The sequence below is a fragment of the Megascapheus bottae genome, chromosome 8 (genome assembly GCF_031878675.1).
Source record: "Megascapheus bottae isolate mThoBot1 chromosome 8, mThoBot2.hap1, whole genome shotgun sequence".
Lineage (NCBI taxonomy): Eukaryota > Metazoa > Chordata > Mammalia > Rodentia > Geomyidae > Megascapheus > Megascapheus bottae.
In genome coordinates this window covers 22,695,287-22,718,257 of record NC_143516.1, presented here as the reverse complement: position 1 = coordinate 22,718,257, position 22,971 = coordinate 22,695,287, and the positions used below count along the sequence as shown (strand labels likewise).

Below are 22,971 nucleotides of genomic sequence, written 5' to 3'. Positions count from 1 at the left end.
ATTATATTAAACTTATGTAGCAATTGCCTAAAATCTGTGACATTTCCTGATTACATTACAGTGAGATACAGAGATAGTATCTAAAATTAGTACAGAACAAGAAAATAATTTAAAAGAAGTCTAGTGTACATGCCTGCAATGGTACTTTCAAATGTTCTGCTAGATTTTATTAAATATAATTAATTTAAAATATTAAAATAATATTTACTTTTCCAAGATAACATGCTTATTTTGAAAAGTCTATAAAATGAAATGAAATAAAATGAACTAGAAAATGATCAAAGGAAGGGAAAGAGAAATTTTCCATCTGCAGACACCTATTACACCACGAGGTGGCGAATGAGTTTCACTGATTTTTAAGGATGAACCCAAACCTTTCTTTCTTTTTTTCTGCCTTTCTTCCTTCCTTCCTTTCTGTTGGGAGCCAGAGTGGAATCAAACTGTACTTTGATTTGCATCAGATAATTGCTTGGTTGTCTTATTGTTTTTTGGCCTTCTCCTGTTCAATTGATCTGAGATTTACCATATGAATGTAACCCCCAACAGTTCCCTGATTAACCATCTGGATGTAACACCTGGCAGTACCCTGGTCTCAAGAAGGGATATAAGCTTTGAGATGATAATAAACGGGGCTGCAGTTTTTGCCTGGGCTGCAGACCTCCCGGACCCGATGTGTTTGTCTCTCTTCTATTTTTTCCAGTCCCTGCCCCCTATTTCAAGAACCCCAATTTGCTGCCGGTAGGCCCCGGCACCTTCCTTCCTTCCTTCCTTCCTTCCTTCCTTCCTTCCTTCCTTCCTTCCTGCCTGCCTGCCTGCCTGCCTGCCTGCCTGCCTGCCTGCCTTCCTTCCTTCCTTCCTTCCTTCCTTCCTTCCTTCCTTCCTTCCTTTCTTTCTTTTTTTTATTTTTTTGGGGGGGCAGTGGGTCATGGGGCTTGAAATGGGCCTGGGCACTGTCCTTGAGCTCTTCAGCTCAAGGCTTCCTCCCTACCATTGAGTCAAGCCCCACTTCCCATTTTCTAGAGGTTAATTAGAGATGAGAGTCTCAGCTCCTTTTGTGCCTGGGTTGGCTTTGAACCTTGATCCTCAGATCTCAGCACTATAGCTCCCGGCAACCCAAACTTTTCTTATTTGTCTGATAAGAATGAACACTGTAACCATGTACAGTGATGAAATAAATCAACAAACTAGTGTTTATTAAGACTTCACAGCACAAATAACCTGTTAATTTGTAGTCTTTGGGAAAGCTCATGGTTCATTTAACTGAACTCTGTCTGAGGATGGGGAACCTGAAAATGGACTCTACAATAGACTTTGTCTAATATTTTTGTTCTTTTCTACTCTTACTAATAAATTTTCTGTTTTTCACCTTTGAATTTTCCAGCTAATTTAGCACCACACTTTTGGATTAACTCCTGGTGAACACAAAACAAAAGACAGTAAGAAGAGGAATCTTTCAAAATAAATAAATAAATATGCTGTTTAGTTGTCTTAATGTTAAGCAAAATAAACTCTAGGATATGGAAACAAAAGGCTTTTCTTTGTGGTTGTTGTTTTTAATGTACTACGTGAAGTTATTTCTTTCTTCTTTTGTTTTTCCCCCCCTATGGTTTTTTATCCCTGTTTCACTGTATCTGATTTTGTTACCTGGTGAATTGTATATATGTTTATTGGAACTGGGGAAAGGAAAGGGAACAACAAAATAGTGAGACAAAGGACAAAGGGCAAGCCAATGTAACAGCAACATACACATGGTGCTGTGCTGGAAATGAACTTTACAACTTGGGGAGTGGTATTGGGAGGGGAGGGAAAGTGAGAGAAAAACATGGCAGGGGGAATGACGTCCAACAAGAAATGTACTCACTACCTTAGGTAAGTAACTATGATCCTTATGTACATCACCTTGACAATAAAATTAGTTTTTTAAAATCTGAACTTTAGACCAGAACCAAGGAATTGCTATTGCTGCAAGCAGATAGTTTCATCTTAATTTGCTCTCTATTAGCCTTCCCTCTTATGCTTTGCTAGACTTAGGGAAGGCAGGAGAAAATGGCATCCTCCCCAGATAAACAATCAAGATGAGACAAGATGGTATTGTATTTGTTTTTCTACTGACCCACTCTCTGCATCCTGTCATTAGTACAGAATGTTTAAACTTAAATGTAGCACCTAAGAATTATTTTAATGTATTTTTATTGTAATTAATAGAAGGGTTACATTGTATTCACCAGTTAGAAGGTGTATTACTTCACAAACATTGCTACCCTTTTTCATGTTTGTGTCCCCATTTCCCTCTCCCCACCCACGCCCCCATCTTGTTTCCCCCCTTCCCTATCCTTTTTCTTTTTTTTTTTCTTTTTTTTTTTTTTTGCCAGTCCTGGGCTTGAGCTTAGGGCTTGAGCACTCTCCTTGGACTTTCTCAAGGCTAGAGCTCTACCACTTGAGCCTCAGCACCACTTCTGGCTTTTATCTATGTATGTGGTACCGAGGAATTGAACCTGGGTCTTTGTGCATGCTAGGCAAGCACTTTAACCACTAGGCCAAACTCCCGGCCCGATCCCTATCCTTTTTCAAATAACCAAATAAACATATATACAATATATCAATCAGATAACAAGGTGAGATACTGTAACAATATAAGATAACCAAGGGACAACAAAAGAGATGAGAAATACAGTCATACATTAAGAACATCAATGACATATTATATGGCTCTTGTTTCTATATCCTGGAAGTCCTTTCAGTTAGCCTCATCCTATATGGCCTTATTTTAAAAGCTTATTATTTTCAAAGCTCAGAATAGAAGATTTGGGATCATTTATAGTGTTCTGTTTCTTAAAGAACAATTAAAAGAAAAACAAAACCTAATCCAGTGTGTCTTCCAAGACTTGAAGCCAAGACCTCCCTGGCTTGGCTTCCTCTATCATTTATGTCACTGTGATGACAAACTGGATTTGGAAATCTGATTTCAAATCTAAACATGTTTATTTTGTTTTTTAAATAGAGAGGTTGTCTCTATTTTTGAAGAATTAATTTAACCCTGAAATTAAATAGTTTTTTTCTGGGCCATGACAGCTCAAAGCAGGCCTTGTTCTGTGTGGTGATTCTCCTGTCTTTCCATGTGATGGAAACTCGACTCCAGCATCTCCTGGAGGAAGACATAAGAGAAGCACCCTGGCAGAGTTCACCACGAAATGAGAGACAGGTCCTTTCAGAGAAAAAGCCACTCAACTCCAGCACAAAAAGTGAGCCACAGAACATCTTTCCTTCTACAGTTTTGAATGTCTGTTGTCATGTTCTCTCCAATAAATCCATGCTGAGGAAAATTGCCTATTCAATAGATAAATTCTATATGAAGAAAAGCTTTCTCAGGCTAAATAAGGAACAATATAAGATCCATCAAGTAGCACTTGCTGAAATGTGCCAGACCGAAGGTTTGATCCCCAGCATTACAACACAAATCAAAATTAAACAAAGAAAAAATCCCCAGCATAGTTTTAAGACACTAAATGCCATTTTATGTGCTGTTTTGATTTCTGTCAATAGTTTATTCATTAGATGTGAATACTTTAATCTAATTACATCAGTCCCTTTCATATTGCAAAATCCTTATTACCAGAATCTTCTTCCACGGAAGGAAGTAGAACACACTCCTATCTTTCCCATTTGTTATACTCTGTGCCATATTGAATTATGAGTCAGCTTCTTTACTTTATTAGCTGCTGTTTTCTCTGTAGAAGTATGGTTGTGGGCTGCAAGCATGGCCTACTGGTAGAGTGCTTGCCTAGCATGCACAAAGCCCTGGGTTTGATTGCTTGGTACTACATACACAGGAAAAGCCAGAAGTGGTGCTGTGGCTCAAGTGGTAGAGCACTGGCCTTGAGGAAGCCAAGAACAGTGCTCAGACCCTGCGTTCAAGCCCCAGAAACTGGCAAAAAGTGGGGTTTGTGTGTCTTGATATACCATTATGTTATGTAGAAACAGATTCATGGTATTGAAACAGATTAAACTAAAACATGCATGGGAAAATTCGTTGTACTACAACCAAATTTACCAAATATTTTGTTGCTTGTGCTGTATTAATAACAGACTTCTATTCTGCTGATCATTGAGTGTTTAGAAATGAACCAAGTAAAATTCATTTATGGATAATTAAATTATAAAAAGGAATGTTTTTAGTATACAATGTATAATCCTTGTACATTTATAAGCAAAATTAGGTTCTATTTATAACCATATCCTCTATGTTTTTACCTCACTCTTAAAAATAGTCTCCTAAAAATCTGAGTATATTTGTGTCTAATGACACAAGTCCTTACATTTTTTTCCTTCTTTTATTTTGCCAGTCATGGGGCTTGAACTCAGGGCCTGGGCACTGTCCTTGGACACTTTTTGCTCAAGGCTAACACTCTACCACTCGAGCCACAGCTCCACTTCTGGCTTTTTCTATGTGGTACCAAGGAATCCAACCCAGGGCTTCATGCATGCTAGGCAAGCACTCTACCATTAGGCTATGCTCCCAGCCCCAAGCCCTTACATTTTTTAAAAGTCTTAATTATTGGGAAGTTCTTCTGTGCCAAGATAAACTTTCCATATCAACATTTCTATCAGCCATTTTAGTTCTTCATATTGATATCTGTTTATACTGATATCTGTAAAAACTAGTAAAACCTTTTTCACACACACACACACACACACACACATACACACACACAAAGGACTGTATAAAGAGGTTTCAGTTCACATGGCAGTTTATAACTACTGGCATCTACTTTAATTGTCTTCTTCTCTTGATACCATGTATAGAGTTTTCTTTCTCTCTTTGCCTTCACTGAGATACAAACACTCAATATATCCTATGGGAGCTACTTTCAAATGATGACAAAATGTAATCATCTAGCCTCAGCTCTGAGCTTGATCATAGTACCCTCATTTCTCACCTGGATAGGTGGCAGTTTCCTGACCAGAAGTATTTTTTTCTTACTTTGCCCTCTCATAGCCCTTTCTCAGCAAAGTGATTTTTTGTCACACGATATGGTGGTTCCTCTTTGCACTTCTCCTAACGTTTTCCATGTTCTACTCCTTCTTGGTCTTCTCTCCTGAACTTCACCCTTCTCCAGACAAAGGCACCCTTTCACTGTCCCTTAAGCACGCTGGATTAGTACCCACCCTATGCTCACCACACATGTGCAGATCTTGTTTACAGGCTCTTCAGCATAGGAAAGCCTAACTAGAAATAACTATACAGTTCCTTCATTGTTTTTGTAACAAGTGCTGCTTTTGAAAATTCTATACCCATCAACTCATTTTCTTTCTCCAACTCCAGAATAAAACCTCAAGAGAAAAAGAATATTTACCTTATGTATCATTGTAGTTCAGGCGGCTTCTGCGATAGGCATTTGTGCAGAGCTTATATGACAGGCATGGATACACTGTTCTAATAAAGACCTGCTTCCAAGCTTGAATCCTGGCTGTTGTCCAGGAGTATAAAAAGCCAATGATTTCCTATACTACTATCACATAATCTCCAAATGTTTGAAATGACTCAGTATGTCTATAGGGTTTTGTACAATCCGTGTGCATTTTTCGAAACATCTGCTTTCTTAATATCAAAGTATGGAATTTTGGTGAATATTAAGCATAGAACATGTATATCTCTGATTTTTAAAAAAAAGTGAGTAGTGAGACTCAAATGAATTGATAGTAGCCAATATTTCATACAATCACAGTTCCAAGTCAGTGGAATTCAGTGCATTTAGCCATAAGCACAACTAAGCACTAAGCCCTTCAGGTCCTCATAGCAAATCATGGATCCTGCAGATAATCTGCTGTTCCCTAGACACAGCAATCAAGAACTTTACTACATCTCCCCAGTGACAAGTAATGAAACAGAACAGCCTATAAAATTATCCCATCACACAATAATGACACATCAATCTGGAAATCAAGCCCACCCTATTTTAGTGTATAACCCAACCACAAAATCCTTTGACCACTTACGTGACTGGTCTATAAATCTCCTTCACACCAATGAACTGCAGCTGTTCCATAATGTCTGGAATACTGGCACATCGGGTAAGATTAATTCTTGGGTAATAAAGCAGGTATGAGAGACACATTTCATTCCTGGTACTTAGTCCTCCCTGAAAATGGAGATATTTAATTCAAACAAGTTTATGTTCTACCAGTACTGGTACATAGATCATAAAAGCCACCAATATCCTGGAGTTCCTTCTAATTCTGAGGTGACTTAAAGCTGAAAAGTAATAAAGTGAATGATTGCTTCTCTTGTCCTTCAAATTAAAAGTTCCTTTCATTAATGAACTTTAATAATGAGAAAAATGTTCTTACCCAAGTCATCCCGACTCTATCTTTTGTGTTGTAGCGACACTCAGTGATTAGATTGTCTCCCTGAAACATAAAAGTAAAGGTTTTCAGGTGGAAGTTTTATTTTCATATTTATAGCCCAATGATTCATGCATTTGATTCAGGATAAGACCTTTGATCTCTTATAATCTAGGCTAGCTAATGTAACTAGCAAGCAAACTAACAAATACAGCTCTCTATGTCAAGCCAGATTTAATATACTTTGTTCAGCTAAAAAAATACAAGGATTTATCATCAGGTACCAGTGACTTCTGTAATTCTAACTACAGAAGGTTGAGAGCTGAAGATCACAGTTCCATACCAGCTGGGCAAGAAAGTGTGTGAGACCTTTACCCTCAAGTAGCCACCAGAGATAAAGACTCAGGAGTGAAGTTGTCACTCAAGTGATTGAACATAACCTTGAACAAAAAAGTTCAGGAACAGTACTCAGGCTCTGAGTTCAAGGCCTGGGACTTGCATAAAAATAAAGAAACAAGCAAATACAAATACCACTTATCTCTTAACAGCTTTTGTAAAAACGTCAAATAACACAATACATATTTAGTCCTTAGAGATTAGATGTTAATGTGGTTACAGATTCTTTTATATTATTTCCTTTAAAGCTCTTTATTTTCTTAGAACTGAATTATGAAGCAAATTAAAAATAATTTATTATTCTAATGCTTTCCAAGTTTGGATCTTTACAACTCATGGGAAAATATTGATAGTTTTATGGTTCTCATGCAGATAAATGGATGGAACAACAGATCAGGTACCATTTCTGGCAGCAGTCCTAGACTTTCCCTCCTTGTATGGCTTCTCAGAGGGGCCAGACATCAGAATCTCAGCATGTTTCTATGCTCTAATCATGGCAGACCAGTGAGGAAGTGCTAAGATCACACAAGCAAGCTCATTAGAAAGCTCATCATATTAGAAATATAGCCCTTCAGTGTTATGTTTCTCCAATTTCATAATTTTGCTAGTCTCAGTGTATAGCCAAGAGTTTCTAGGTGGTATACAGATTCCAAGCTGTGAATATAAAAAAGGACAATCCTTAGAAAGAAGATGTCTCTCTCATCTACCCAAAGTACTTTGTGTGTGTGTGGGGGGGTGTTTTACAATTTTGCTTACACCCTCTTACACTAGGCTTTCTCCTGAACTGTCACCACACCTAAAAAACGATTCCCAGAATCATGTCAAGAATACACTACTGCTAATGTCATTGCTGTTTCATATCCTGTATAAGAATATATAGCGTTAGAGAGTTGATTAGAGGTAGGAAATTCTGTGACTATTGAGTTTGATGTCTATAGAATAAAATGTTGAGAAAAAATGAAACATCATAAAACTGATGATAAAAATGGCCTTATTACTGTAAAAGATAAGGTCCTCTTCTGTGATAACCCTAAGTGTTACAGAATGATGAAGAATTAATGTTCAAATACCTTTTGTTTTTATGACATCTTATTAGTATATTTTAGTTGCACAAAAATGTATAGAATGTATCCCAGTCAAACTCACCTATTCTCATTTCCCTTCACCTTTCTTCTGAGCTCTTCAGCTGAAAACTACGGCCCTACCCCTTGAGCCACAGCACCACTTCCAGTTTTCTGGAGGTTAATTGGAGATAAGAGTCTCATGGACTTTAGTGCCCGGGCTGGCTTTGAACCATGATCCTCAGATCTCAGCCTCCTAAGTAGCTAGGATTACAGGCGTGAGCTACCATGCCCAGTTCCTCCCCACTTCTTAACCCAAGTTCAATGGGATTCATTGCTCTGTGTGCATATATGCAGATAACTACCTTCAACCATATATCTTTTCTAATGAAAGAATTATTCTCAAGTTCTTTTTTTAACTGAAATGAAACAGCTAAAACATGTCCTATCAAAGGGACAGAAAGAAATCTCTGATTTTATCTTATTAGAATCGAAAGCCAACGAATCATCAACTATTGAAACAAGCTTTCTTTAAATTAAGAAGAAAAAGAAAACAATCACATATGTGTACTGATTGGAACCTAAAGTTGGTTTGATTTTATTTATTCTTTTTTTTAAATAGAGAGTTTGTCTTGCCCCTGGCAATAGTAAGAATGGTAAGTTTACATATTGGGAAGCAGATGAAACACATTCCATCAGCATTGTGCAACATCTGTGGTGGGCGTCTTTAAGAATACAGCCTTGGTGATATTCGTGTCACTGATAGAAACCTTACTATATCTTGGCAGATATAGCTCATGACTCTTATAACATTTTTCAGTGAATGAGAATAAACAAGTACATACTGGTAAGATCGTTTGCTCTTCCTTTAGATACTGAAACTCCTGGAAATTGAAGTCGAAGTCGTCATCATAAGCCAGTAATTTCATTTCCTGCCCCCTGCGAAAATGACGCAGCCTGATGCCTCTGCCAGCCAGGTGTGCGTGGAGGAGAACTGCAAACACATGAATCCCACTCGGCTTTTCAGCTTCCAGAGCCTTCAGGGAACAGCAAGGGAAGAGCCAATCAACCCCAACAAGTGCCTGTCCAGACAATTCATGTTCACACATGCTGGGAGGAACCATTTAGAAGAAAATCCTAAAGCAATTTAAGCAAACAGTTGATCTGCCAAACCTGTTGAATTGAAAATGTTGAATGTTCACTTGGGGAAGCAAAAATTTCCAGGACACAAGAAAGGAAGCCTACCAGATCACTCCTAAATTTATCTTTCCTTTGTCCTCTTTTAGGAGGCAAAGGCAGTCATCAATACTCCTAGAAAGCTGACTGTTAGCAACTTGAAAAGCAAACTCCTTATAGGAGAATTTCCCCTGCTTTTCCAAATAAGGAAGCCAAAATGGTTAATAGAATTGATGAATTATCCACGGTTCCTATCATTATCAAATGTTCTCATGGCAATTGGAATCAAGGTCAAAATCACTCAGCAGCATGTCACTTCACCTGACTACCACCATCTTCTAATTCCCAAAGGGATATGGTCCATGTTGAAACACTCTGACTCAAAGGAGAAATTATCCATGGAAATTGTTATTAAATGTCTATCCTTTGCTTTCTCATGTACAATATGTATTTTACATTCGTTATTTACTTATAATTGATTAGTAAAAAGGAGAAAGTTTTAAAGTAAGGAAAAGAAACAATAAGTAACAAAGGGGAACACAAATGCAAATAAAAGGTAAAGTACATGAGAAGAAGCTAAACAAAGGTACAAAAATTGAATAGAATAATGTGTCCAATATAGGAAAGGAAGAAAATCACTGAACAAGTTTTCTTTCTAGAATTCCACTCCCGTAGTGTTCAGGATTTAAAAATTCAGCCATGTCTTGATAAAGTGACAATCACAGCTTTAAAGGAGCCATCAAGAAGAGAAGAAATGGTTAACATCGGGAATGGGGTCTAGGAACATGGGCTAACTGATAGGAGCGCCCAAACTTCAATATTGCATACCTCCTCTAGGCATTCCAGAGTGCAGTGACCCTCAGAGTGGAACTCCCGCAAGCCTGGAGGGATGGTGTGGAAGAGGCTCACCCAGAGGCCAGCCTCGATCACGCCAGCATCATACTTCCTTATGTCTGTCGTATGAAATAACCTCAGCCCAGAGCTATCGATTAAGCCTGGAACAGAAACATCTAAGAATCAGTTTGAATTCTTAGAAAAGAAAAAGAAAAGCTTTCACATTCAGTTGACTCGCTCATATTCCTTAAAAGTTCTCCAGAAAAAGAAAACAGAGATGATTTGTTAACAGAAATGAAAGCTGAATCCTCCTCATATTGTCTGCAATCATTGTAGATGCCTGTGGCATGTGCTGGGGGATTAGGCCAACAAGAGCCTGGCCCCAAGATCCCTACCTGATATATAGTTCACAACTAGTTAACGTGAAGAATGAATGAGAATTTGAAGTTATTAGATGATAGAATAATCCCTCCCAACAGTATGCTATAGTGTTTTCAAAAAAACTTCAATAAAATTCTTCCATTTAGAAACCATCTACTAACAGAGAAAACTGCCAAAGGTTAAATTTCTTTCTATTAACATTTCTTATCCTTTCAACAAATAGTCATTTGATCAACAAATCTTTATTAATGATCTATGTGGTAACCAGTAGTACATTAGCATTGTGGGTATAAAAGATAAGATAGATTCCTTGCTATGATACAAGTGATACAAGTATAAGAAGAAAGAATACAGACCCTAAAACCTTATAAATCTATTACACCAACTTTGCAATTCATTGACTTCTAGGAGTAAGGAAACCTGACATTATACTTGCAGCCCTGAAAAAGTTGCTTTTCCAGGGAAGATTCTTTAACCTACCCACCATGCACCCCCATTTACAACAGGTCACCAATGAACTGCTCCCATAGCATCAGGTATGTTTTCCTTGTGCCAATCGGAAATCATATAATACAAAGTAATATTTTAGTATCATTTTATGTGCTAGTTTTGTATTATTGGGAGGATTATTTGATTGCATCTCTTTCCCACTGGGTGATTTCCACTTGCAAAGACAAGAGTGTATAATCTTTCATCTGTCTTAAATCCTCAAGTTTAGGTATGGCACATTGTGCTCTAGTGCTCCTGCTTGGTATTTGCTGCACAATTACACAAAGCCAAATACTATGTTTATTTGGAATTCCATCTGTTAAGGAGTTGAATCTGTTGGTTTTCATTTGGGACTATTATGTAAATAGACTCAGAAATCAAAGGCATCGCCTTATACCTGCTCTTCAAATCAAAATCATATTACACAGACATATTTATGGAGTGTTTATTATACAACAAAATGCTTGATAGTTTTTACTTATTTGCTTGTCTGACTGTTTGGGTTGGTTCTTGGATTTGAACTTAGGGTCTTGCACTTACTTGCTAGGCAGATGTTCTAGTATCTGAACTGTAATGATCTCAGCCCTATTTTGCGTTAGTAATTTTTTTCCTTTTTTTACCCAAGACTGGCCTCTGACTGCAATCTGGCCTACACTTCTAGTGGTGATGGGATCACAAATGTGCAGCATCATACTCAGCTGGTACGTTGAGATGGGGCTGAACAAACTTTTTGCCTGGGCTGCTCATAAGTCACTTTCTGCCCATCTCCTAAATAGCTGGGATTCCAGGCCTCTTCATGCAGTTTTTAGTATAACAAGTGATAGGTAACTTTTTCTGATCTACAGTTAGAAAGAAAATGTTTGATAAGCACTATGTACTTAGGGAAAATACATAACAAAAAGGAAACAACTCTATCGATGCCATTTTTCTGATTAGCATGGACGTGGCTTATAAGATGAGAAACTCTGTGCCCATTTGGCCAGTTAAAGCCTATTATTATCCCAGTGAGATTCTGAATAGAACTCTTCTCTAAAACACAAAATAGTAACAAATGTGTAGAGAATGAACTCACCTTTCTTGTGCATCGGGTTATCATAATGGACTTCCAGAAGCACATACTGGGGGTCTAATGGAGTGCCCAGAGATAATCCAACATGAGGTGGGTAAGAAAAACCCTAAATACAGGAAATTCTGTGAGACGACGTTCTATGAAAATGCCTAAAGGGTCTACTCCATGCCCTGAAACATTCCACCCCGGTACTCAGAATTCAATATCTCAACCTTCTTGGATTCCATCAGTCAACTATCAGTCAAATATCATCACTTGAGAAAAGAGCCCTTTCCAATAAAAAGAGAAATATATTACACTCCTATCAAAAATAATACATAAGAACTTTATGGGAAGAGTGGCCTAGTGGTAAAGTGCTTGCCTAGTATGCACGAAACCCTGGGTTCGATTTCCCGGTACCACATACACAGAAAAAGCCAGAAGTGGTGCTGTGGCTCAAGTGGTAGAGAGTTAGCCTTGAGAAACCTCAAAGACTATGTTCAGGCCCTGAGTTCAAGCCCCAGGACTGGGGGAGGAGGAGGAGGAGGAGAAAACTTTATGTATATGTATCAATACCATATTTGTGGGGGAATTGTGATCTGTTCATTGTTCTTCACCATCTCACCTCTCCCCCAATGGCCCAGGCAAAAATCACTGTCTCGCAGGTGAGGAAGGCATCAGGCATGTTTGGGTGGTAGCATTCATGGCCATGGTCCAGAACGCTGTCGTTGAAGCTGCTGCTGCACTGATAGAGCAGGATGTGGTGCACCATGCTCTCATGGCCTCTCTGTATCACCGGCTCAACCTGCAGAAGCACATGGGAGAGGAAGGGTGGTGATGAGAATGTCCTATAGTGTCCTACCATGCGAGCAACTGTAGTTCCCAGGATTATGGAATCTCCAAATGCCTTTTCTTTTCAATTATGAAAAGAATATGTAGTTCAAATAGAAGTTGTTCTGGAGTTCACTGCTGGTAGATGGAAGAGGTGATGATGATGATGATGATGATGATGATGATGATGATGATGATGACGACGATGATGATGGAACCACAAAAAAATGAGATGACTATTTACTTCCAGATTCACAGGACATCACCAATCTTTTGTCTTCAACTCACCTTTGTGGCTTTTAGCATTCTGCAGAGCAACTACTTCAAAATGTGTTTCCTCCCTCTCCCAAGCCTCATCTTGTGATTTTTCCACCCCTTTCTTACTTATTTTGCCACATAAAAAAGAAGTCAAGGTTACAGGCATAACAAGGGGTTCAGTCTTTCTCTTTACCTCAAATTGTTATCTTTCCACAACCCAACCTAAGGTGACAGAGGATGTCTTACTCATCCTTGTGTGTGCGTGGCTTATGAGGAAGTAGGGCTTGGAGACAGATATACTAACTTTAGTGGTAAAGATCCTATTCTCGTAAATGTTATTGTTAGAATATAAAGTGGGGAAATATTGTTAGTGATGGGTTTCACTGATACTAATGGAACTGGAAGACTGGAAGGAAAGACCAGGTATTATCTAATCAGCATGCAGGAAGCACTGGTGTTGGAAACATGATCCAATTCATTTCTTCCTTCCCCTTGTCTCTCTGTAGGCAGCCTTCCTAACAGCTGTCTGCTTCATCACACTGAACTGAGCACACCTCCCAGCCTCCCATCATCAAGATGAAATGGAAGCCTGGGCATAGCCTTGCTGGACCACTTCTCTGGCCAGGAGTTACTGAAACACTTGATAATAGATCTCCAAGAGTTTAGTTGTCTTGGAGCTTAACAGCACAGACCCTAAAAGCAATCAACTTGAAACTGCTTGCTCTATTTAGATTGCATAGTTAGACAAAGTGTTTAAAGTATATTTTCCCAAGGCCTAATTTCTTATTTTCCATAGATTTTCTATTTTCTTTCCATGGAACATTAGCAAACAAGACTTCCTATACTTCAAAAAGGAAGTACTCTGGAAAAAATCATATCAATGGAAGTAAGCCAGACCCAAAGGAACATAGGCTCCATGCTTTCCCTCATTTGTAATAATTATTATACGTCTAGGATTCATCTAGCAGAGGATCAGAATAGCTCAAAAGCATGTACATATGACCATGTAGAATTAGGCTAAGATAAATGAACTGTAGGATATGGAAACAAGAGGTTTGTCTTTGTGATTGTTGTTCTTAATGTACTATGTGAAGTTATTTCTTTTCTCTTTTTTATCCCCTTATGGTTTATTTCCTGTTGTTACTGTATCTGACTTTGGTACCTGGTATATTATATATGTATTTTCGTTTGTTTATTTGAAATAGGGAAGGGAAGGGAAAAACCAAGATGACTGGAAAGGGGTGGGAAGAGGGAAAGTGGGAGAAAAACATGGAAAGGGGTATCAATGTTCAAGAAGTAATGTACTCACTACCTGACACATGTTCGTGTAATCCTCCTCTACCTCCCCAGACAATAAAATACAAAAAAGAAAGTATTCTAATTAAGCTTCAAATAGCCAATTACTTTACCATTGGCATCTAAGAAAAAACAACTCTCATTTGTATTTAATTCTCCTGTGTTATGCCCACTTAAAATCAAGAATATGACCTTTTTTGGAAATAAGGTCTTTGCAGGTGTAATTAGTTATGATGAAATTGTACTGGATAAAGATGGATTCTAAGTTGAATGATTGCTGTCTTTAAGAGAAATGTAAAAGAGATTTGGACACACACACACACACACACACACTAGACTTAGGCTCATGGAGATAACTTAAAATCCTAATGACCCAAGCCAAAAGAATTACCAATAGCATAATGAGCAAGGAACTGTTCTTTTCTAGAAGTTTCAAAGAATCTCCGGTCCTGTTCTTGCCTCAACTTCAGATGCCCATCCTCCAGCACTGGGAAAGGATAGGTATCTACTATTGCAAGATGTCCAGCTGCGGTCAGCATTTATGATAGCACCTGTCCACAGTTTTCACTTGTACATGATTTTCAGTCTATGTATTTATATCTTGGCCACGATTGTATCTGTGATTATGGTACATACTTACAAAAATTTGTCCTTTAATGATTACTAATTACCTTTATCTATAGCTAAACACACATCTTCCTCTAGATTTTAATTTGTGCAACAGGAGAAGTATCTTATTCATAAAAGCTAAGCTCCATGCAGGAAACATAATACTCTTTTAAGCAATGTTCCTATACTCACTCTTCTGAGTCTATCCATTTAACCTGTTGAAACATGAGTGGAAAAGAGGAATATCGCTCTCCAAAAACAACTTGCAACTCAGTACATTAAAATTTAAAATAAATGGGAAGAGGTAATGAGAAGATATGCTAATGAGCTGGAATTTTTTAATCCCTATCATTTTTCTTCTTGCTTATTCTTGCTCCTGGCACATTACTTTACATAAACACCCTAAAGGCCCAAGTTTCTGTCTACATAAAAACCCATAAACTCTCTCTGACAAAGGGCATCCAGAGGGTAGCAGGCTCGTAGTGTGGTGCTGCCTAAGAGATTTCAGATAGAACTGGCAGTATAAGAGGGTCTCTACAGTCAAGAATGAAGAAACAGAGGGACAAAGAGAGGAGCCATGTGGGAAATAATTCACTCCTTATAGCAGTTCCAAATTCCATGGGAACAATCCTGTACACACACACACACACACACCCCTCTGCCCTGCAGTCACACAAGCCAAGGGAAGGGAACTCAAACTTTAGTCTCTTTCTTGGTTTTTTTTTTTTTAAATGTAGAAAAGAATCCATCCTTTTGTAGATGCTGCATGTTGTGGGTTTCAACAAGCCCAATTTCTAGCACTTAAGCCAGTATGCATTGATACACAATATTATCCAACTATCTACCTATCTCACAGCGTTGTTAGTAAATAGAATCTCTAATGATATCTGTACAATTGGTGTTTATAATGTAGGGTTTCTTTTTTTGCTAGTCCTGGGGATTGAATTCAGGGCTGGAGCACTGTCCTTGGGCTTTCTCAAGGCTTGTGCTCTACCACTTGAGCCACAGCACCCCTTCCAGCCTTTTCTGTGTAGGTGATACTGAGGAATTGAACCCAGGGTTCCATGCATATTAGGCAGGCACACTACCTACCACTAGACCACACTCCTGGCCTAAATGCAGTTTTTAAGCACACATTTTGTCCCTTAAGACTCAGTGTTTTCATGTAGAAAACAAATTGGATCCTTATCTGTCTCCCTGCACCAGAATCGACTCCAAATGGATCAAAGATCTGGTCAGACATCCTGAAAATTTTACAGGAAGAAATAGGAGACCCACTTGGGCTCCTTGGCATGGGTCAAAACTTTCTTAATAAAGACTCAGAGGGCTGGGAGTTTGGTGTAGGGGTAGAGTGCTTGCCTAGTATGCACAAAGACCTGCGTTCGATTCCTCCGTATCACATGCATAGCTCTAGCCTTGAGAAAGTCCAAGGACAGTGCTCAGTCCCTGAGTTCAAGCCCAGGACTGGCAAAAATAAATAAGTAAATAAATAAAAACAAAGACTCAGAAACACAAAAAAAAAATCAAAAGAAGTTTGGACAAATGGGACTGCATTAAGCTGTAGAGCTTGTGTATGGCAAAGGACATAGTCAGCAAGATAAATAGAAAACCCACAGAGTGGGAAAAGATCTTCACTTATCATACAACAAATACAGGACTTATATCTAAAATATCCTACAGTTCAAGAAATTAAATCTTCCAAAAACAAACCCTCAAAGAAACAACCATCCATTGAGAGGTGGGCTAAAGACATAAAGAAAGACTTCTCTGAAGAGTAAATAAAAATGGCCAATGGACACATGAAGAAACGCTCCACATCTCTGGCCATAAAAGAAATGCAAATCAAAACAACTCTAAGATTCCACCTCACTCCAGTTAGAATGGCCAGGATCAAGAAATCTAAAACAACAAATGCTGACGGAGATGTGGCCAGAAAGGATCTCTTCTGCATTGTAAACTTGTTCAACTACTCTGGAAAGCTGTATGGCACTGTAACCTTATCCAACCACTCTCGAAAGCAGAAGGATGATTCCTCAAAAGACTCAACATAGAGCTCCCCTATGACCCAGCAATCTCACTCCTGGGCATTTACCCAAATGTCCAGAAACAAAGACATAGTAAATCTACCAGGAAAGCCATGTTCATTGCAGTATTATTCACCATAGCTAAGATATGGCACCAACCCAGATGCCCTCAGTAGATGAATGGATCAAGAAGATGTGATATATTTACACCATGGAATTCTATGATGCCACCAGAAAGAATGACATTGCCCCATTTGTAAGGAAATACAAAGACTTGGAAAAAATCATATTAAGTAAGCCAGACCCAAAGAAACTTAGACTACATGGGTTCCCTGATTTGTAACAATTAGTATACATTTAGCATTCTCCTAATAGAATATCAAAATAGCTCAAAAGTTATGTACATATGTCCATATAGGATGAGGCTAAGCAAAACTAACTCCAGGACATGGAAACAAGAGGTGTATCTTTGTGATTGTTGTTCTTAATGTATTATGTGAAACTATTTTTTCTTCTTTTCCCCTTAAGGTTTATCTCATATTGTTACTGTATCTGACTTTAGTGCCTGGTATATTGTATATACATTTATTTGTTTATTTGAAAATGGGAAGGTAAGGGAAAACAAGATGAGTGGGAGGGCTGGGGGAAGGGAAAGTGGGAGAAAAACATGGGAAGGGTTTACAATGTTCAAGAAGTAATGTACCCACTACCTGATGAATGTAACTGTAACCCCTCTATCCACCCCAACAATAAAGTTAACTTTAAAAAGAAGAACTCTGTTTTTTACTTCTTTCTGATTCATTGTCTAGAACAGACATTTCCAAGACTTTTATTACTTCTGTCTGTGAGAATATATGATTAAAAAACATTGTCCACGAAGATAAGAGCATGCTGTCCTCTTGACATACTGTTACAAGTGTTTTTGTAAATATGAGCTTTTTTTTAAATGCTAAAATGAATTTTTAAGTTACATTGCAGTTTAAATTGTGGGAATTCAAAGAATCAAATGTACATGCTATTCACAGAAAGTAATTATATATGCATATAGTTTTTCTGCTCATATAAATTATACATATATAATTTTACTATTTCATACTATAAAAATGGTTCCATGACCCATTTTCTAACAACTCATTTTGTTTATTTTTTTCCAATGTATGCTTTTCAAAGCAGTATGTCAAAGGGATGAATGCTTGTCAGTCCTACACAGAATGGGTAGATACACATAGAAAAATGAATTTTACAGACTATAAACTGCAGATATAGACACCTTCTTACATAAACATAGTTCCGCATCCCAAAAGGAGAAAGGAGAGAATGAGGGAAATGCATGGCAATGACAGCTTTACGTGGCCCATCCTCCTGTGCCAGGTTACTGAGCTGAAGGTAACAGAAGAGCTAGAATCTTCCAAGCAGCCCTACTGCTAGCCACCAGTCCACACTGCTTCCCCCTGGACACATCTCCTGCAAGAAGGACAAGATCTCTTTATGCTGCCATTTGCATTTCTCTAGACTGTTGTCTGCTTTTAGACCTCCATGAAGATGTAGTCACTGGGCTGTTTCTTGTTGATTTGGGGAGTATATTTACTGTAGTTTATGATTTCAAGTCCTAATAATTCCCTCCACAAAAGGACCAAATTTAATCACTAATCACAAACAGATGATTCTCATGATAAAATACCACAACACCAAATGAGGGGGGGGAAGCAAAATTTTTCATTTAGTCCAGCAAATTAAACAGTTAAGCACCTCAATTTAATTCTGCAGGTTTTAAAACTAACTTCTTATATAAAAAGCTGTTATTTCCAGTACTGGGGGCTCTTGCCTGTAATTCTACTACTCAGGAGGCTGGGATCTAAGGATCATGCCTCAAACCCAGCCCAGACATCAAAATCCATGAAACTCTTATCTCCAATTAACCACCAGAAAACTGGAAGTGGTGGTAGACCACTAGCCTTGAGCTGAAGAGCTTAGGAACAACACCTAGGCCTAGAGTTCAAGCCCCCTGGCCAACAATAACAACAACAAAAAAGCTGTTATTGCATCCTGAACCTCCTAATACTTGCATTTATACATACTTCATCATAATTTTATCAGTGTTAATAAGCCATACTATTTTAGCACCTATTCATCACAATTTAAAAGTTTTATTTCCTGGAGAAATCTAATTAATGAGGCATCTTTTGTTCTTCTCCCAGGAGAAGGGACCTAATTTGTATTCCTTTGGGTATAGTCTAAATATTAGATCTAATTGAAAATAATATAAATAAATAACATTGCATCAGGAAGAACTCTATGCTGAGTTTTACTCAAAAGCCCAGAATCTATTGCTCTTTCAGATGCTTGCAAGGAAAACTTTTATTCACAGCAAAGAAACTAAAACAAAAAAATAGAAGTAACTAATGTCAAATGCATTTATTTCTGGTTAAAAAAGTTCTTTTTGAACTGATCATTGTCTAGATCTCCAAACCATACTATATTGCATTACTGCACGTAATTTCTATAAGTCGTGCAGCAGAACAGTTGTGCTTAGCCCTTCAACTTATTTCTATACAATCCACAGTGTCACTCTTTTTTTCTGGAGGTAGTAGAGCACACATGCTCTACTACTGAGCTAGGCTCCCATCCATTTTCTGCACTAGTCTTTCTTTCCTGTGTCTGTGTGTTTGTGAATGTGAGTGTGTGTGTTTGTGTTTGTGTGTATAATTAACAAGCATACACAACCATGCCCAGCCACCTGCTATTTAGGAGTCTTGTGGATTTTCCGACTGGGACTGATATAAAACTTTAATCCTTTCAATCTCAGCCTCCTACATAATTTAGCTTGCTGTAGTACTAAGCTATTGGGTGAGAAGGAGTCTTGGGAGAAAAAAGTAAAAGATTTTTGTCATTCTGCTTCTTCTTTGTTTTTCTCTTATTCTTGACTTGTTTAAAAATAGAACCCCATTATTTTTTTTAAAAAGCTCTTTGTAGGACAATTCCTTGGGGGAAATAAAAGAAAAATAACAACAGAACCATGTATATCTAAGTCTATGGCTGAGCTAAGTGTGATGTCCATGTCAGTAAGTGAATTTCCACTCTCATGTATGATTTCTACTCCACAGAGTCTGTTTTTCTTAGCAAACTTGCCTTTCCAGACCTTTAAGGTTCCTGCTCCCTTCCAGCTGTTTGAAAAATAACTCTCCCATAGATGTCAGTTTTTTGAAAGCAGGGAAATTTTCTTATTAATATCCAGATTGCCTGCACTTGATTTTGTTAAGTTAATACATTAAGAAAATAATACGTTTGCTCATATAACCATCACCCAGAATTCATTAACATATTGCCATGCTTGCATTATTATTTGTTGTGTTTCTCAGTCCAGCACATTTTAGTGTTCTCAGCAGGTATTCAAATGGTAAATTCAACCTCCAAGTTCTTATATCAAGGCGAATGTCAAGAATAAACTCAGTGATCCATCAGGATTCATTACCTGATCTGTTTATCTTCCTAATTGCATTGGCTACCTCCATTAAATTAAGTCTAAAATAACTTACAGGTCTTCAGCCTATAATAACGTTTTTAAACAGATCCATTTATGGGGAAAATATGAGTATGAGTAACTCATTCCATATTTCCTCGGTCATAAAAACAAATTCCATATACGCTTCACAGGTCACAATCTACATAGGCACTAAAAAGAAAAAATTACAGTTTTCAAAACGTAGCTAATCTCTTTTCTTCACAGATGAAAAGAGGCTCAAGATCAATCAGTCAAGTTATGATCATGGTTCCATAAAAGAACTCATTGTCTTCTCTCTCCTGCAAATAATCATTACTTTTTAGATTTTTTTTACTACCAGTCTTAACTTCTAACATCAAATTTGTACTCCAACCCTGGGAGAGCGGGGGGCATTCACTCATTTCCAAGACCACTTTTTCAGTCTTTCCTCTCACCACACATAAAACCAAACACCTGACTCTAATTATCTAAAATCTCTGTAAAACATCACACCATTCCTTCACCCTTGACTAAGACAAACTTATTTGTTGGCCTAGTTTCCATGTTCTCTGATGAGCCTAACATCAGGTACTAGCAGGAGTATCTTTTTGCAGTGTCTTTGGGTATAATGCTCAAGCATTCTAAATCCCAAGACTAGAAGAATAAATCTCTACTCGGGAAAAAAAATACTAAGACTAGATGAATTCACTGCATTACATTATATCACAACTTTAAAAGAACAACTAAACACAGTGCTCCTGAAACTACTCCACAAAATAGAGGATCCAGGCATCAGTTATTCATACCTGCAATCCTAGCTACTCAGGATGAGCATCTCATCTCAAAGTCAACCAATGCAAGAAAGTCTGTGAGATTCTTGTCTACAATTAACTACCAAGAAAGAGCTAAAAGTGAAGCGTTGGTTCAAGTGCTAGAGTACTAGCCTTGAGCAAAGAAGCTCAGAGACAGCAACCAGGCCTTGAGTTCAAACCACAGGACCTGCATGCACAGATGTGCGTGTATGCGTGCACACAAGCACACACACATGCACACACAAATTCACAAAATGAAAAATAGAAAGAGGAGAAATATTACTTATCTCAACCCATGAGACCTTCTTTCCAAGCTAAATAAGGGCATAAGAAAACAAAGACTCTAATGTTCCTGATGTACATACATGCAAAAATTTTCACTAAAATACTCTCAAATAAAATTTAACAACATAGCTTTATAAATTCATAATCCATGGTCAACTTTGTTTCATTCCAGGGATGCAAGGATAAGTCAACATATACATGTTAATAATTGTAACACAGCACATAAATAGATTCAAAGATGAAACACAACATGCCCTTGAGAAAAATTCAATCTCCTTTCATAATAAAAGCTCTAAAGAAATTAGGAGTAAAGGAATGTGCTTCAACAGAATGAAGACTATAGATGGGCACTTGTAAGCAACATGATACTAATTGGGAAGAAAATACAAAATTACTTCCTCTAGAATGAGGAACAAGGCAAAAGTGTCCAATCACCTCACTCTTATTTAATATAGTGCTTGAAATCGTAGCCAAAGCAATAAGACAAGACAAAGAAATAATAAGCTATAAATATGAAAGGAATAAATTAAGCTATTATTACTTGCAGATGGTATGATCCTATATCTAAAAGACCCTAAAGATGCCACCAAAAAATATAATACATGCTAAACATTTCCAGCAAAGTAACAAGATTCAAAATCAAAATACAAAAAAAAATGGTAGCATTTCTGCAAACCAACTATGAGCAAATTGATAAATCAGGAAAAAGTCCTATTCACACTAGCTTCAGAGGAAAAAAATATCTGGAAATAAAGTGAACTATGGAAATATAAGATAACTACAATAAAACATGTAAAATATTGAAAAAAGAAACTGAACAAGACATCAGAAGCTAGAAAAACCTTCCATGTTCATGGATCCACAGAATTAATTTTTAAAAAGTGACTAGACTACTGAAAGTATTCAGTGAAATTCTCATCAAAATCAGTCTCATTCCTTCTACATACAAAAAAATCACCGAAAAAAAGTGAGTTGAAACAGTCCTAAGTGTTATAGTATTCGCCCCCCAGAGTAAATGAATTTAATCAACAAAATGCCCACTGCTTAAAATACAGTGAATAAAGATCCACACAATGCTAGTATATGCATTTAGAAAGTAATGGATAACATATCATAATTTCTAATGTGCATATCCTTGACTCAATACATTCAGTGCATTTAGCAATATGTCCTAGAGAAATGTTACCCAAGAACATTCATTGAAATACTATTTATAATAGCAGAAAAACCTTAAAATCACTATCCATCTGCATCAATGATAGATAGCTGCAGAAATGATAGTTGGCATTTAATAAACAATATAAATATGAGGTTAATGAGTTATTATACTTTTACAAATAAGATAGTCATTTGATAAGGGTGATAATTACAAAAATCAAATTTCTCTTTAGACACTATGTTGAAATTAATTAAACTCTACAACTTGTGGGAGGGGGCAGGAGGGAAAACAAGGGAATGGGTAACTGCTTAAAAAGAAATGTATTGTTTATCTGATTTATATAACTCAACCCTCTGTATATCACCTTTATAATAACAATAAAAATGCATGAAGAAAAAGAAATTTCAACATAACATATTATATTGATCCCAAATTTGTCTTTTCAAGAAGGAATATTAACATAACTAACACCCAGATTTCACTGTGAGT

The 22,971-nt window shown here is 37.4% G+C and overlaps 1 protein-coding gene across 1 annotated transcript in view; it reads right to left on the bottom strand.

The window, feature by feature from the left end:
- Moxd1 (monooxygenase DBH like 1) overlaps window positions 1–22,971 on the bottom strand; it is a 60,066-nt gene that overhangs the window by 3,524 nt on the left and 33,571 nt on the right. Inside the window, exons 5-10 of the mRNA XM_090337660.1 lie at window positions 12,353–12,532; window positions 11,752–11,854; window positions 9,804–9,970; window positions 8,645–8,836; window positions 6,349–6,408; window positions 5,998–6,140 (exon numbers count right to left, since the gene is read on the bottom strand). Of these exons, the coding sequence (XP_090193786.1) occupies window positions 5,998–6,140; window positions 6,349–6,408; window positions 8,645–8,836; window positions 9,804–9,970; window positions 11,752–11,854; window positions 12,353–12,532 (845 nt within the window). The remainder of the gene's footprint in view (window positions 1–5,997; window positions 6,141–6,348; window positions 6,409–8,644; window positions 8,837–9,803; window positions 9,971–11,751; window positions 11,855–12,352; window positions 12,533–22,971) is intronic.